Genomic DNA, 15,675 nt, shown 5'->3' with positions numbered 1-15,675 from the left:
GGGGGACAATGCTACGGTAGCCCTGAAAGGCTGGGGGAAGGACGGAATCAACAGGTGGGGTTGTTACAGGAGCACCCCCTGTGAATAGCATACAGATCATAGTTTCTGCAGGATCTGACACAGAGCAGCTGTGCTCTCTGGTTCTATGATACAGTGGTTATCTAGTACACTTGCCTATATTCTAGGCAGGACTGATTCTATTTTTAGATACCAAAAAGGAGGGATTGACTCAGGGAGTCATTCCCAATTTTGGCTTTTGTGCCCCTGGCTAAGAGCAGCCAGGGGCACTTATGACAGCAGCAAATGGTACAAAAGGACTGGTAGCCATAATCATCCTCACCAGTTCCAATTTATGGAAGGGTTTGGATGGTGCAGTATGACTGGTAACCATCTCAGCTGTCATGCAAAAGCAAAAGCATGCTTCTGTGTAGCGCTGCTGAATCGCCTCTGTGAGCGGCATCTAGTACACATACGGCGAGAGTCACAAAAGGCAAAACAAGCTCCATGATTGCCATGCTATGGCATCTGCCAGGGCAATCCAGGGGAAAAAGGCGCGAAATGCTTGTCTGCCGTTGCTTTCCCAGAGGAAGGAGTGACTAACGACATTTACCCAGAACCACCCGCGACAATGATTTTTGCCCCATCAGGCACTGGGATCTCAAACCGGAAGTTCCAAGGGGCGGGGGAGGCTGCGGGAACTATGGGATAGCTAGGGAATAGCTACCCACAGTGCAACGCTCCAGAATCCGACGCTAGCCTCGGACCGCAGACGCACACCACCGAATTAATGTGTTTAGTGTGGCCGCGCGCACTCGATTTTATAAAATCTGTTTTACAAAACCGGTTTATGCAAATTCGGAATAGTCCCGTAGTGTAGACGTACCCTGAGGTACTAAAATAGGCTTCTCAGGCCCCACTCTGATAATCCAAAATAGACTTGGGTGGGTCAAACAAGTCCTGAAAGGCTTGTGGGGATGGGATGGTCCCCAATGAGCTACCTAAGGTGCAGAAGCAATATTGAGCCTCCAGTAAAGCTAAAGTTTGTGTGTGTATGTGTGTGTATGTGAGGTCAGGGTGGCCCCTAATGAGCCTCATAAAGCATGTGTTTGTGTTGGTTCCCCAGTGATCCTAAGGCTTGTAGGGCTTTATTGGTTGCCTCTGATGCACCTCCTAAGGTTCTGGGGGTTCCCATTGAAACTTCTAAGGTTGTAGGAGGGTATGGAGGTGGTCACAGAAGAGTCTAATGCTCATGGAGTCTGTGTGTGATGCCAGGAGGGTGCAGCAGCAAAAAGCATCCTCAGGCTAGGGCAAGTGCACCTTCTATAGTGTGCTAGGTATTCTACCCTCCTGCTGGCTTTAGGAAAGGGGGACTGGGTGAGACCTGGGGACATTGTCCTCTTACTGGATCTCCTGAATGTTCCGGTCTCCTGCAAGCCTTAGGGGGCTCAGCAAGTTTGTCACACTGTCCCATCCCCACAAACCTTCTGGTGGAAAAAAATCATCTTTTCCCATGGGCAGGCCCTGTTGGCAATTGGCTCCATTTTGACATCTATCTATGAAAGAAAAAGAGCTTGGAGACTTAATGAAGGCTTGATCTCCAGGAGCTATTTCATGCCCTGTACTAAGTTTGCCAGGCCCAATTATCCTCAGAGACATTCCAAATTCAGAAGTTAATAACATGGAAAATTGCACTTTTATTAGCTCATCTGCAGTCCTGGGCACCACCACTTTGTTAGGAGAGTGGTAAACTAGATTTGATCACTTTCTTTTCTGTTCCCCACTCCCACCCTCCTTAAGCTGTGGTAATAATAAAACCATCTTTGATTCTGATGAGTACCTAAATGTTTAGTGTGTCATAGTTCAGGAACCCCATATTTGATTGTCTTCAAGTTTTGCAGAAAAAAATGTACTTTAGCCCTAGGCCTAACCTACTAGTTTTGAGGATATGACATGACATTTTTACAGATTTTAAAAGGGAGGGAACAACACTGGGCTTATAATGTAGTGCTTTTCATCTGATCTCAAAGTGTTTTACAAAGGTGGGAAGCATCATTATCCCCATTTTACAAGTAATACACTCAGCAGAAACCTAAATTGTGGAATGGCTACTGCCACCCAGAAAGCTAGATTCAATGTAAAGATAACATGGTTCAAACTAGTTTAAAAACTGTTGTTCATCGTGTTTCCTTTCCTTGGCTTGATAATGATGAGAACCTCAAAGCTCTGAAGGTTAATCACATTATTAAGGAAAAATGGCATGAGGTAAAACTTGTTTCCACATTTGTTTTTAAACAAGCCCCTCAAACAACTGTTTAGGACCAACATGTTCTCTCTCCACAGGGGCAAACTGTGTTCAAATGAAGAGGGGAGAATTCAGATCAGGGTGAGTGAGGTGTCCCCCCCCCCTCTGTTTTTTGAAACGGACACAGGGTAATAAAAAAAAAATCCATCATCACTAGAAGAGGAGAGAGACTTTAAAGGCTGCCTTCAAAACTAGCCCGGAGATGAGGGAGAGATATGGGGTCAGGTCTGGCTCTGACGCCCTGGAGATTTACAGCTTGAAACCCCTCTGTGAGCGGGGGACGGGCAGGAAAGAAAAAGCCTGAGCTCGCGCCCCGCCTTCCCCGCAAAAGCAGCCCGCAGGGGCCCTGGCATCACCCAGCGCACCGGGGCTAAGGTGCCCCGGCCAGAGGAGTCTGCGCGGGTTTCCTCGGCTGGCCGCTGACTGCAGCAGCAGGCACGCGAGCCACTGGCTCCGACCGCAGCCGCCAGGGCAACTTGCAAGCCTGGCTCCAGGTGCATTGTCCAGCGCCAGAGCGCCCCAGTGTCCCTCCCCCCGCGCCTTCCCTCAGGGTCCCTCTTTCCCCTCCTCCCCACGGCCCTGCCCTCGCCCCTCTCCCAGGCCAATGGAGACTAGATGCAGAAAGTAGCGCCGGGACAGCCGCGCGCTCGGGGAGGCTCTGTCCATCCCCTTTCTCCTCCCCTTGTCCATTGATCAGGGGCTCTCTCGCCTCTTGCACTGTGTCCGTGCGCCGGGGCTCGGCCACAGGGAAAGAGTCCCCGGGAGTGGGAATCCGCGGCGGAGGGACGGCTCCGGCTCCGGCTCCGAGCGAGGAGAGGCGAAGAGGTTGGGGGCGCGCGGGGGAGCATGCCAGGGAGAGCCCACTAAATGGCGCCTGTTCCCCATCGGATGCTGCTCTGGGCGCTGATCCTCCCCATCCCAGGTGAGTCCAGGCGGGGGCGGGCTGCTTCGGCCGCAAACTTTGCAGCGCTTGCCCGGCCTGCGGCTCGTGCATCCCCGCGGCGGGCGGGCGGGCGAGGGAGCCAGCGCCGCCCTGGGGGACCTGCCCGCCGGGCGCGGAGCCTGGGCAGCCGCCGGGCGCTGGTGCGGAGAACGGGGACGGGACCCCGCTCCTCTCTCCCCAGCCGGCAGCTGCTCTCAATGGCCGCGCCGCTGCTGTCTAGCCTCCCCCCTCCCGTCCATTGTCCCCCGTGGCCGCCGGCCGGGCAGGGAGCCGCCCGCACACCAGGGGCTCCTCGCTGGCCACGAGCCCGAGGGAGAGGAGGGGGCGGCTGCTGCACGGACCTTCCGCCGCCCGGGCTGATATCAGCGTGGGCAGCGCTCCCAGGGAACGGGGGGTGGCTGCTTTCCCCGGCCCCCCTCCATTGTCCCCTCTCCGGCCCCGTGCAGGGCGAGGGGGAGCGATGGAGATGGGCAGCGGGGGCTGCTACTGTCCAGTGCTCCCTGGGCCAGGGGGTGTCCCGCGTGCGGGAGGAGGATTTCTCCGGCCCGGCTCGCTGTGCAGCCAGGAGAGCGGGGGCTGGGGCTGAGGCTGCAGCCGCACGTGGTTTTATTTATATTGTTCCATGGGTGGCTGTGCCGGAGCCTGGCTCTGCCCCGCTTCCAGCCGGCTGCCGGGAAAGTTACAGAGACGGAGCGGAGGGGGACAGCCTGGGCAGCTGCCGTTTGCTTCGGGGCAGCCAGTTACCTGCAGCGGGGCAGGCGGTGGGGGATGATTTTTAGCAGCCGAGCGGAGCGGTGGGAGATGTCTTTGGGGAAAGCCGGGAGTGAATTCGGGAAGATGCGGTGCCGGGAAGCCGCCAATTGAATCTTTGCACTGGCTGGCCAGGGGCATTTTCATTCACCGCATCTGGGTTAGAGACCGTCCTGCACCTTCTTTTTTAATTGCCAGTGTCTGGCTTTCACTTTCCCAGCTCAGATCTTTGTTAGCATGAGAAAGGGATCAAAGGCGGACCCGTGATTGGAGTCACAACAGGAGAGGAGGGTGCAGGCGTAATCTGCATAGCCCGGGAGCTGCTATGAAAAGGAGCAGGCAGGAGCTCTCGGATGTGTGCGGATCCTGGGCAAATTGCATGATTGCATGGACGTTTATTGATCAGTACCCGAGAAATCAGTTGCCAAGGAGTTTCTGTCCTAATCAAGAGCTGCCCATTCAGTGACCCCACCCCCAAGTCGCTTAGCAGAGAGAACTTTTTTTTTATAAAGCCCCCCCCCCGCCTTTATCAACTTTATCTCGATTTAGGCGTGTGTTGGGGGCGGGGTAAGGCTGGGAAAACCTGAATTCCTCTGTGAAGCGGTTCTTCTAACGAAATGTGTATTGGTTAATTAAACCACCCCCATTAGACAGTAAGCGATCAATTAGTCACGCGTTTCTGGAACAGTTGGCCATACACACAAGTTGAAATAAAGGTTTGCTAATTCCTGACTTTCCTCCCCTGCTGGGTACCAGCGGCAAGAATTACCAACTCTGGAAAGTTGCATTGTTTGTATTCTAAATACCTCTGCTGAACTGCAGAAATGAAGCAAATTGGTCAGGTTCTCTGGCAGTAGAGTTGAAATTTTGCCGCCTCCTAAACACAAGACTCCAAAACCCACCCCCATAATTTGTCACAAAAGATAAAAGTTTCTCCCACTGAAATAGGTGCTGAGGTTCCAGACACTTCTGGGGACATGGGCGGGAACCCTCTAGCTTCCAAAGACAGGGTTTTGCTAATGATTTCTTGTAAAATTAGACTTTTATGACTTACCCTGTTCAAGATCTTTTTGACAAGCTTGTAAAATTAGCAAACAGCTTGTGCTCCCTGATTCCCCTGAAGATGATGCTAATACTTTACCAACAAGAGCTCCACATCTGTATCAGGATTATTTTATTACTCTGTTTGCAAAAGCATCAGATGATGGCCTTAGTGCCTAGATTCATGGGAATCAGGGAAAGGAGAGATTGATGGGAAAGCGAAGTTTGAATATTCAGATTCCAATTTTTATGCTGAATCTTGGTTATGATAACATAAATATTTAAAACTCTATTCCTGCTTTCTCATTAACATAATTGCATACATTTGAAAACAAGGAAGCAAATATTTGTGTAGTTATTTGGGGCCTGATCCTTTTGCTTCCTCTGAAGTAAAATCTCTGTGTTCTGGGGGAGTAGAACCTGGTACTCATAGGCCACAGATATAATTATTACAACAGTACAATTTGAGATGCTTTGCAAGACTACTTTATGATGCTTGCATACCTGTACTTACAGACAAAAACGGTTTTCTTTCTCTCAGGAGTATGGTGCTTTAGTGAGCTGTTTTTTGTAAAAGAGCCACAGGATATAACCGTCACAAGGAAGGACCCAGTGGTTTTAGATTGCGAGGCACATGGCGAAGTTCCCATTACGATCACATGGCTGAAAAATGGAGCAAAAGTTTCTGAAAATGAACGGATCTACATATTATCCAATGGCTCTTTATATATCAGTGAGGTGGAAGGAAAAAGAGGAGAACCATCTGATGAAGGATTTTACCAGTGTTTAGCACTGAACAAATATGGGGCCATTCTCAGTCAAAAAGGTCACCTTATACTAGCAAGTAAGTTCTAGCACTTGAATCTCTTGTTTATCACAGATACATGTAGTTACCAATTTATTAACCTGTTTCCATATTTGTGGCTTCACTACCCTTAAGACAGCAAAACCCTATATTGTTCTATGTACAAGAGAGATTAAACAGATATTACCAAAAATAAAACAAATGGATTTAATTTCTGTTAACATCTTTGTTTTTTATAATGTGTGAGAGATTATGGGCCAGATCCTGCCCTGTAACTCCACTGAAGTCAAGAGTTAATTTGACCCACTATTTGTGGCATTCCCTTTGATACTCTGTTTTGGCTTGATCTCTCTTGAGAAGGGTTGACATTCTGTAAAATACACTGGTGATATAAAGTTACCATGTTCTGTTTCAAACTGTTTTTAAGAATTGTTTTACAAACACTACAGTTATAACGTTAGAAGTGTTGCCTACAAGTAAGTGAAATGATTAAAAAAAAATTTAAGACAAGCTTTCAGTTGTTGACAAGTTTTTAAGATATCACAAGCCAGAGGAGAACCATAATGTGTGTAAGGTGGTTTTCTAGGGTCTGAGGAGCCCTGAGGGTTGAACTATTGAGGTGAGGCCACACTCAGACACACTCTTGTAGCCAGGGAGAACTGGACTGGGTTCCTTCTGGAACTGGTTGATGCTACTCTTTAACTGACCTAGAGGTCACTGTTGAGTACCACTAGGAACTACTACTAGGGTCTGAGGGCCAGATTATTGAATGTAGTTAGACTAGGCATCTATCTGCCTCTTTAGATTCCTAAATATCCTTTAAAATCTGCCTCTGAGTGTCTTTGCAGTATTCCTAGCCTCTGCTTGCTGGTTTGGGGAACAAGAAACAGAGACTAGGAACTGAACTCGGGTCTTCCGCATGACAATAAAGAGGTCTGCCACTAAGTTATCTGGTTGCTTCCACATAATATGTGTGTGTGTGTGTGTATATAAAAAATAATCATACAAGTTATATGTACTTTCAAACAGCATAGCAGAAAGTACATATAAACTTGTATGATTATAGTAAAACCTCTGGTTTTCTCTGTGAAGATAGTCTTAATTTCTCCAGCAGGGTCTTCCTCTGCTCATTTCCACCATGACTTCTGTATTACTGAAACATCTGTGGCAGTTTCAAATAAATTCAGAACCACACATTAGTGCTACCTAATTTGAAACTAATTAATTCAATCAGTGTACTCCTAGATTAATGTTATTAATTTTAATACTTTTTTCAGAATATTAAGTGTTCAATTTATTTATACACCCATAATTTCACTGTGCTCTAGGATTTGATTTAATTGTTTTTTAGAAGATGTCAGGAGGAGAAGTGAAGGTTTGTGTTAGTTTAATCAGGCCTTTAGGTATTGAAGTGATGATTTTTTGGGTGTGGGGGGTATTTTGACACTAGGGAAGGTTGAGAGGGTTTGGCAGACTCAGGAAGACAGTGTTGCACTGGTTCACATCTGGAAGTTTGTTTTGTTTTCTTAACAACCAGAGGGAGTAAGACCTAACTTTAAAAAAGCTTAGATTCATCAGGCCGTGGTGGATTCTTTATCTAGAACTGTAGACTCACAGAAAATCCAGGGCATTGTTTGATACAGGGCTCTTCAAGAAGAGTAGTGTGGCATCATGCACCCTGAAAGATATTAGTATAAGACTTCTGGATTATCTTGTTGGAGTCTGTATTAAGAGAGTATTGAACTTTTGTAAGAAATAGTGGTATTAAATCCAGATGAAACATTACAAGTGAAAAGTTGTGACTAACTGATTTGAGTTGTGGAGTGGCATTCTTGTTTTATTGGTTGTGCTTTCCTCTTTTTTTTTTACTAAAAAAAAGTAAGATTCTTCCCTTGAAAAAAAAGTGTTTTGTCTAGTTTGTTTAAAACTTTCCTATTCATTGACAAAACTGGAAGAGATACTGGATTTCTAAGATGAAAGTTTTTTTAAAAGGCAACTGGGTACAGTGATTGTAATAGGTGTTAGTTGCATATAGATGATTATTTTAAATAATAGCTAAACATGATGTAATCTTGTGTTGAAATGTGTTCCTTATAGTCATAGTGCAGTCTTAACAGTTGAAATGTCAGTCTGTTATTAGCCCATGAAATAAGGTGATAACTGATATAGTTATATTTTGAAACCCATATGATATGGATGCAAAACTGGTTTAAAGCCCCCTTTTCATAAGGATTCTATCTACTAACATGATCTGAATGAATTGCCAGCATTTTGAACTTATGAAAATAAAGTTTTGTGGGGTGTGTTGTAGTTTTTCAAATCATTGTATTTCAGAGCAGTTGTCAGTTGCAGTAAAAGCAAATGACTTTATCTTGTGTTCAGGGTAAAAAAGGAACTATACATATTAAACAGGTGGAGAATAGGCATTAAATGGGCATTCTTTCTTTGGAGGAAAAAAAAGAAAATGCTGTCTTAGCTACTGGTAGCAGCAGGGTGCAAGGATGTTCTTTTACTTTGCATGGTCATAGCTTTCACCAGCAAGCTTATCTTTTGCTTCAGAAGTGTAATGCTTCGTGTTGCATTTGGAAACCTAAAACTTTAATCTGTCCAAGAGTTTAAGATCTGAACACACAAGGAGATCAGGTCTTGGTTTCTAAAGTTAGGAACTGGAAGCTGAAGGTTGCACTCTAGGCAAGAATTCCATTATTCATGTGCAAATTAAGAATTCACAGGGTTAAAAGGTTAGAAACTGGCCAGGATGAGGTTTACCCTTGTGATAAAGAGCAGATGACCCTCATTCATTGGCCAAAGCTTTCATGTAGCTCCTCTGCAAAGTTAGTGATTGCCATGAATTGTTCTTGAGGAATGCAGAAATTCAAATGTGAGCAGGCCTTTCCTTAAGTGTCACTATGGAGCCTTATCTCATGAGCACATCAGAGCAGGTCTGCAGGGACAAGGTTCCTCCCTAGAGGCCCCAAGGCTTTGCTTTCCTGTTGTTCATCCATGCACAAAAGAATTTGACTAATTCAGTTTTTTCCATAAGATCCCCCTACTCTTTTTTTTTTAGGGTACTCTTGAGTTAAGGTATCAGTTAGGTAAAAATAAATATTATTTTTGGTTGATGTTTGTAGCTACTTCCAGTTTAGGGTAATTGAAGTGTGGGGGAAGGGGAGGAGGAGGTTCCTTCTGCAGCACAATTCTTTGTGAGGCACCATGTGTGGATAAAATGCTAATACCTGAAGATTTAAATAGTTTATTCAAAGTTCAGCCCATCGGTGCTATTTCTAGCAGGATTCCCACTTGCCAAAATACCAAAGCAGTATTATATGGATAACTTCTCAAAGCTTTTTTTGGTACAGCGAGAACCAGTCAAAAGTAACACAAACCTAGACTGTGTATGCTTGCAACGTTAAAATGGGAATAAAATTTCACAGTACAGAGTTGTATGATCTGTCTGAAAATACATCTGTGGCAACAAATATTAGGCGTGAGATAACATAGCATTAGGAAAAAGTGGAGGAGGAGGAGGATTGTGTTCTGAAGTCAGTAAAGCTGGCTGTTAAGTAGTGATTGGACAGGATGCTAATTGTTTATTTCCTTTCCACAAAAGGTGGAAATTGAAGTCTTAAGATGGATGGAGGGGGCACATACAGCTGCCTGGAACATTCTGAGATAACCCCTTTTTCTCAGCTTGTAGTCTTTGCTGAATTGATCTTAAACACCCGATTTTAAATCAAAGGGAAACAAACACAATTTTTCCACAGTTAATATGTTTGTTTCTATGTTACATGAGAATGAAAGGTTACACAAGCAGTAGGTTGACTGAATATTAAACATGTCTTAACATTATGATTTAATTCCTGTGAGCACAACAGTGATCTCATGTTTACTTGCAGCTCATGCAATGCAGATTCTTTTGAACTTATCAGGCTAAACTTTGCGTCAGTGACAGAAGTTTAAAATTTTGATTGCCTACTACAAACAGTGAGGTGGCTGTAACCTCTTATTTACTTGTAGTCACATTACAGTGGGATTAGGTAATGCTGTTTGCCAGTGTTTTTAATGTAACCTTTTGCTTTCAGTTTTTAAATATTTTGACCACTTAAAAGAGCAGTGAGCTGAATGTTGGTGAATGTGTATCCACACTGAAAACATTTCCCCTGTTGTATAAATTTTGTTTTTATGTGGATTTAGAAAATACTTTTATAAAGGCATTTACAGCAATCCAATCCAATGTAATTTCATTTTGTTTATCACTTTACATTCAAACTACCTTCAAAATGTTTGCAGAATTTATTAATATCATACAAATACTAGTAACAAATCACAAGGAGAAACATATAATGAGGTATAAGTATAGAAGAAAAGAGACGGTTTTCAACTGAGGTTGTTATAACTGCAGATGGCAGGAGCTCTAGGACAGAACACTCCTGTAATAAGAGTAGTATGAAGGTACTAATCCTGAAACATATTTAGGATTACAGATGGTTTGGCTGAATGTTGTTTTCTTTTTAATTCCACTGTTGCAGACATATTGGTTAGTAGGTTTTCTTGGCATGCATTGCTAGGAGAATACACCTCACTAGAAACAAAAGTGGGTGGTCAGCCCTGGCGATGGTCTGATTTTGATATTTGTGGATGGAGGAGGAAGTAGAGTTGTCTCAGTGTTTTGCCTCCTGGTAGTGAATTTGGTCATGTGACAATGGTAAATAATTACAAAGGAGTTTGTTCCTAATAAAAGTTCCTTGATCAATGTTCGATGAATGAGAACAGTATTATTCCTAAAGCTATACTGTCTCTGACTCTCCCACCCAGCTTCACTGTAGAGCTTCATTCTGGAACCTTCCCCAGCCACCTTTCGGAAGCTTTTTTTCCCCCTGCAACCATTTTAAAGAAATGGTACACCCATTCTTTCAAGTTGAGACATCAGACCAGCACTAATTAGCCTTGTGCACTAGGAAACTTCTTACCCTTTTTTCAGCAATGATTTAGCTGCACTGGTCTTACCAACCACATATGTTCTAGTGTGAACTGAATGCTGGCGTTTTTATCAGTGTCCTTGCCAAAAACAGGCAAGGCATTGCCTATTGTAGATGCACTCTTACAGTGTCTTTTTCTTCTGCATCCCCATTGGAGAAGCATGGGTGGTATAGTTGTGTGCATAACTGTCTTCCAAGCAGTTGACCTGGGTTCATTTCCTGGCTAATGCAGTAGTATACCCCCATTGGAAAAATATGATTTTGGTGAGTTTTCACAACAGTTGAATTTTAATTTTGTGTTAAAATGCCTCAGTTTGGCATTTCTGGCTGTCCTTGCTCTCCTTTACAGCTAGTAAATTCAAGGCTATGTTGTTATGTATTGTACATTTAAGGTGATAAAAGTAGTAAATAGTTTTACAAGCTCCTTTTTAAAGAAGCACTCACTTTTGTTGGCAGCTTGCCTAGAAGCTAATAAAATCTTCATGTACCTGAGAAATGTAGCCCAGTACCACACTTTTTTCTTGTGCAGTTGCTCAGAGCTATGACTAGAGGGATTCTGTCACTTGCCTAAGTTCCATGTGTGACCATTGCTCTAAACTGGAAGACTTTTATTATTGCAAAGCAATGCACTGAATCAAGGGATGGGGATCTACTTACAATTCCCCCCCTTTGCTTCTTATAGGAATTGTTGAAAGGGCATTCAGCATGGCTCCCTTTTGTCAGCCAGCTCTGATTATTCTAAAGAAAAGGGTCTCTGAGCAGTTGTTTGCCTAGATACTTGTTGTCACGTCTTCACAATTTAACAGCTGGGCCTATTGATGGAGTGCAGAACAATTTAAAACAATGACAAAAGAGAATCTTCAGGAAAGAGCTTAAATTATTAAGTATTTTAATACAGAAACATGGTGATTTCTCTTGTTGGGAATTTCCTTTTTTAAAAGTATATATGGAATGCCTTCATCTACTACATCTTATCTCTAGAATTTTGGAGATTAATCTTTTGTTTCAGTTTTGTATTGTTTTTGTTATTCCTTCAATAGGCCCAGCTGTTAAATTGGGATTGATTACTTCCAGTCTTTATAACTGGTAATTGCCACCTAAGTGAAAAAGTAATCAACAATGTCAACTCTTAGCATTTTGTTGAGCAAGTGTGGGTTGTATGGTCAGCATTAGTTACCAGAGTCAGCCTTTAGGAAGCTCTTAAGGAGCAGCATATCTCAATTATTAAATCTGATCATCTCTACAACAAAGTTAGGGGAGGGGAAAAACGGTATTATGTCCGACTGCTTAAAAACCAGCTGATATTTGGAGTCTCTGGGTAGACCTAATAACCTGAACTCAAACTGGAACAACTTTTTGTTTTGCATTACTCATTGCACTCGTAATAGTCTCACATAATTATACATAACGTGTTTTTTACAAAAGATAAACAGCTGATACATGAAGGAGATGGAATTGTAACTGCAGCACAACAGGGAGACAATACTTGATTAAAATGATTAGCTTCATCATTCCAACCCTTGCTAATTTATTGTCATTCTTAAATCTAATCAGAGGATCTGGAGGGGCAGGGAGGTGCTTTGTGTCATGTTAGAGAGGAGAAAGCAAACATTTCTAGTGAAGGCTCAGCACTCCTATGAAGTATTTCCTTTACTGCTTAAATAGCTTTTATATGTATTGTCTCTTAGCTCTCAACTGTCTTTAAAGACCAAATTCTTAATATCTTATCTAGTGGGGGCAAATTTAAAATAAAAAGTGTTTTTTTTTTCTTTCTTTTCTTCTTCTGGAAAGTTTACCCATTACCCTCTGTGGTTTTTTACGACATGAACATTTGCAAAGGGAAGATAAATGAAGTGACATCTGGATAATACTATCATTGTGCAGGGTCCTATTTTAAAATGCTTATTCCTCAACTGCCTGACTTTGTTGGGCCTGCTGGGAAGGTATTTTTGACAGATTGGTGCAATTGTAACATGGAAGAATCAGATGTGATTTTAATTTTTTTTTGAATGCACATAAGATCTGTCTTGTACTTATTAAAATTATTTAGACCATTCTCGCTATAGCAACCTAAAAATGTTAGAATCTGAAATCTTAGTGTTAATGGGAAATAATTCCAAAGTGACTTTTAGCCTTTTTAGGTCAATAGTGAAAAACATTCTTGTCCTGCACAACATTTAAAAAACTCCTGCCTGGTAGTCCTCCTCTTATCTCCGGTACACTTGTTCTCCAGTCTTATTTGGTAGAACATAAATAGTATGAAACAACATACCTTTTAGAATTAATTCATTAATTTTGGGAACAATTAACAATTGCAGAGTCACAGTGATTTTGATCTTTTTTGGTGGGGTGAGTGGGAGAGATGTGGAACTGGAAGTTTAGAACGGTCCATAAAAAGTGGAAAAGGCAAAACCACTCTTTGAGAGTCCATCTATGCAGGTCAGATTGCAAGTTCGGGACCTAAACTGATAGAAACATGCAGCATGTTTTGCTAGACCAGTGGCCTCCAATCTTTTTACGCACAAGATCACTTTTTGAATTTAAGTGTAATCCAGGAACTACCCTGGTCCTTCCCCTAGGTCCCGACGCTCACTGCATCCTTCCTCCTTCTGTCACTCGCTCTCCCCCATCCTCACTCACTCATTCTCAGGAGCCTGGGGCAGGGGGTTGGAGTATGGGAGGGGGTTTGGAGTGTGGAAGGGGGCTCTGGGCTGAGCGTAGGGTAGGAAGTTGGGGTGCAGGAGAGGGTATGGGGCTCGGCTGGGGCAGAGGCTTGGAGTGCAGGAAGGGGTTCAGGGTGCAGGAGAGAGTATGGGGTGCTGGCTCTGGGAGAGAGCTCAGGGCTGAGATTTGGGATGCGGGCTCCTGCCGGTCGGTGGCACAGAGGGGCTAAGGCAGGCTCCCTCCCTGCCTGCCCCAGCCCCACACTGCTCCCAGAAGTGGCCAACATGCCCCTGTGGTTCCTGGGGGGAGCATGTGGCTCTGGACACTGCTCCTGCCTGCAAGCACCGCCTCTGCAGCTCCCATTGGCCACAGTTCCCCATTCCCGGCCAATGGAAGCTACGGGGGCAGTGCTTGCAGGCAGGATCAGCACATGGAGACCCCTGCACCCCTACCCCTGGGGCCGCGGGAGTGTCATTGGGCTGGGGCAGGGAGTCTGCCTTAGCCCTGCTGTGCCGCTGGATTTTTAGCGGCTGGAGATCGTGATCAACTGGCAGAGTTGATCACGATCTATGGGTTGGTGACCACTGTGCTAAGCATCTAAGGTCTGTTTTTACAAATGTGCTGCTTCCTCCATGCTACCACCTTGGCTGTATGCTCCAGGGTGCATGTGGAATAAAATTTAAATCTGTGATCTATTTATTACTTAAATAGATATTTTTGTGTGTTGAGTTTTCAAATATGCATTTTCCCCCCTGTTCAATCCACAGTAGCACATTTTGTTTTGAACTGGCATGGTTCAGGACACTACAGATTCTTTGGAGTCTCTATATTCTAGTTATGCAGTAAGGAGGAAAGTTTCTAGTGTTAAAAATACATCTTTCCTCATATTTCTAACACATATACAAATAGTAATCCACCTGTAACTTTGGTGGGTGAGTGGCAGCTGAGATGGAGAGCTTGAAGGATAATACAGGTCTGAGTCTTTAAGATGGAGAATGCCTTTTTGTAGATAGTAGAACCATCAGGGAGTTAGCATGTTAGCAGTTACATGCATCCATCCTTCCACCTTATGCTAACATGAGCAGTGGCATGTGGTACTAAAGGGCCTCTTGATTACTAGATGTCAAGATGGCAGAAGGGTGTGTGGAGAGATGAGGCATCGAAAGTTAGTATATTCTAAAATGAATGGAAAAGGAGAGACTAGATCTTTGAGTGAATGCTGAACATTACATTTAATCTGTTCTAAAATACTGACAGTAATAATCTGTAAACCACAAACATGCAGTTTGACAATCCCTTGAAGGCTTGCTGCATGTGAATGACTTTCTTTATGATAAATTTCAGTGAGAAAAGATATAATTTTCTTATGCAGCCGTCTCTCACTTCAGCCAATAAGAATTAGGAAGCCTTTTCTATAGATATACTGACCAAAAATGTTCCCTAGAAAAACCTTTCCTTCAAAAAACAAAACTATAGAACTTTGCAATTATGCTTTAATTGTTATGATAGTCGATTGCTAAGCACATTCCTTGTTCACAGTGGGCTCAAGACCATGTTAGCTATAGTTATGTTTAAATATGATAGTCCCTAGTAGGGTTCTGGTATAATTTCTCTGAGCAATGTGGAGCAGGATTTTGGTGGTGGTGAAATCTGGTGAAAAGGATGCACTAGTGTAGTAACTACACTAGCAGGGAAAGTGTCTTTGCTGTGATGTGGCTGCTTACCACAGTTGGAGGTGGGGGGGAAATCCCTGTCCATATTGGGCATTGAAACTAGGCTAGAACACTGAATTCAAGCCTGGTTGTAGCATGGTTCTGATCTCAGTGTGGATATGACCATAGAAAGGCCATTATCATTTCTCTGACTCTTTTTTAGGTCAAGAACCTCTGCACCAAGACTATAATTCAGGAAATCCCTGAAGCACATGATTAAGTCCGTTCCTGTTGAGGACATGTCTTAAAAATAAATAAAAGAATAAACTTTTAAATCCTGTTCTTAACTGCTGTCCCAAATAGGGATGCTTTTCTGAATCTTAGCTTAAATCTGACACTGGTGTTCAGATATTTTATCTACATTTAAAAATCCTGAACAAAGTGTGCTCAGAATAGATTGAGGTGCTTAACTCTAATCACAATTTGTACTAATTGGCATAATGCTGCAAAAGCAGAGAATGTTAACCAGTTCGATACAG

At 43.6% G+C, this 15,675-nt stretch overlaps 1 protein-coding gene across 1 annotated transcript in view; it reads left to right on the top strand.

Annotated features, from left to right (window-relative positions):
• The first annotated feature begins 3,113 nt into the window (after nt 1–3,113).
• PRTG (protogenin) overlaps nt 3,114–15,675 on the top strand; it is a 120,897-nt gene continuing 108,335 nt past the window's right edge. Inside the window, exons 1-2 of the mRNA XM_044980810.1 lie at nt 3,114–3,224; nt 5,578–5,880. Coding sequence (XP_044836745.1) covers nt 3,170–3,224; nt 5,578–5,880 — 358 coding nt within the window. The 5' untranslated portion in view covers nt 3,114–3,169. The remainder of the gene's footprint in view (nt 3,225–5,577; nt 5,881–15,675) is intronic.

The sequence above is a fragment of the Mauremys mutica genome, chromosome 11, assembly GCF_020497125.1.
Source record: "Mauremys mutica isolate MM-2020 ecotype Southern chromosome 11, ASM2049712v1, whole genome shotgun sequence".
Taxonomy (NCBI): Eukaryota; Metazoa; Chordata; order Testudines; family Geoemydidae; genus Mauremys; species Mauremys mutica.
This window is presented reverse-complemented; position numbering and strand designations above follow the sequence as displayed.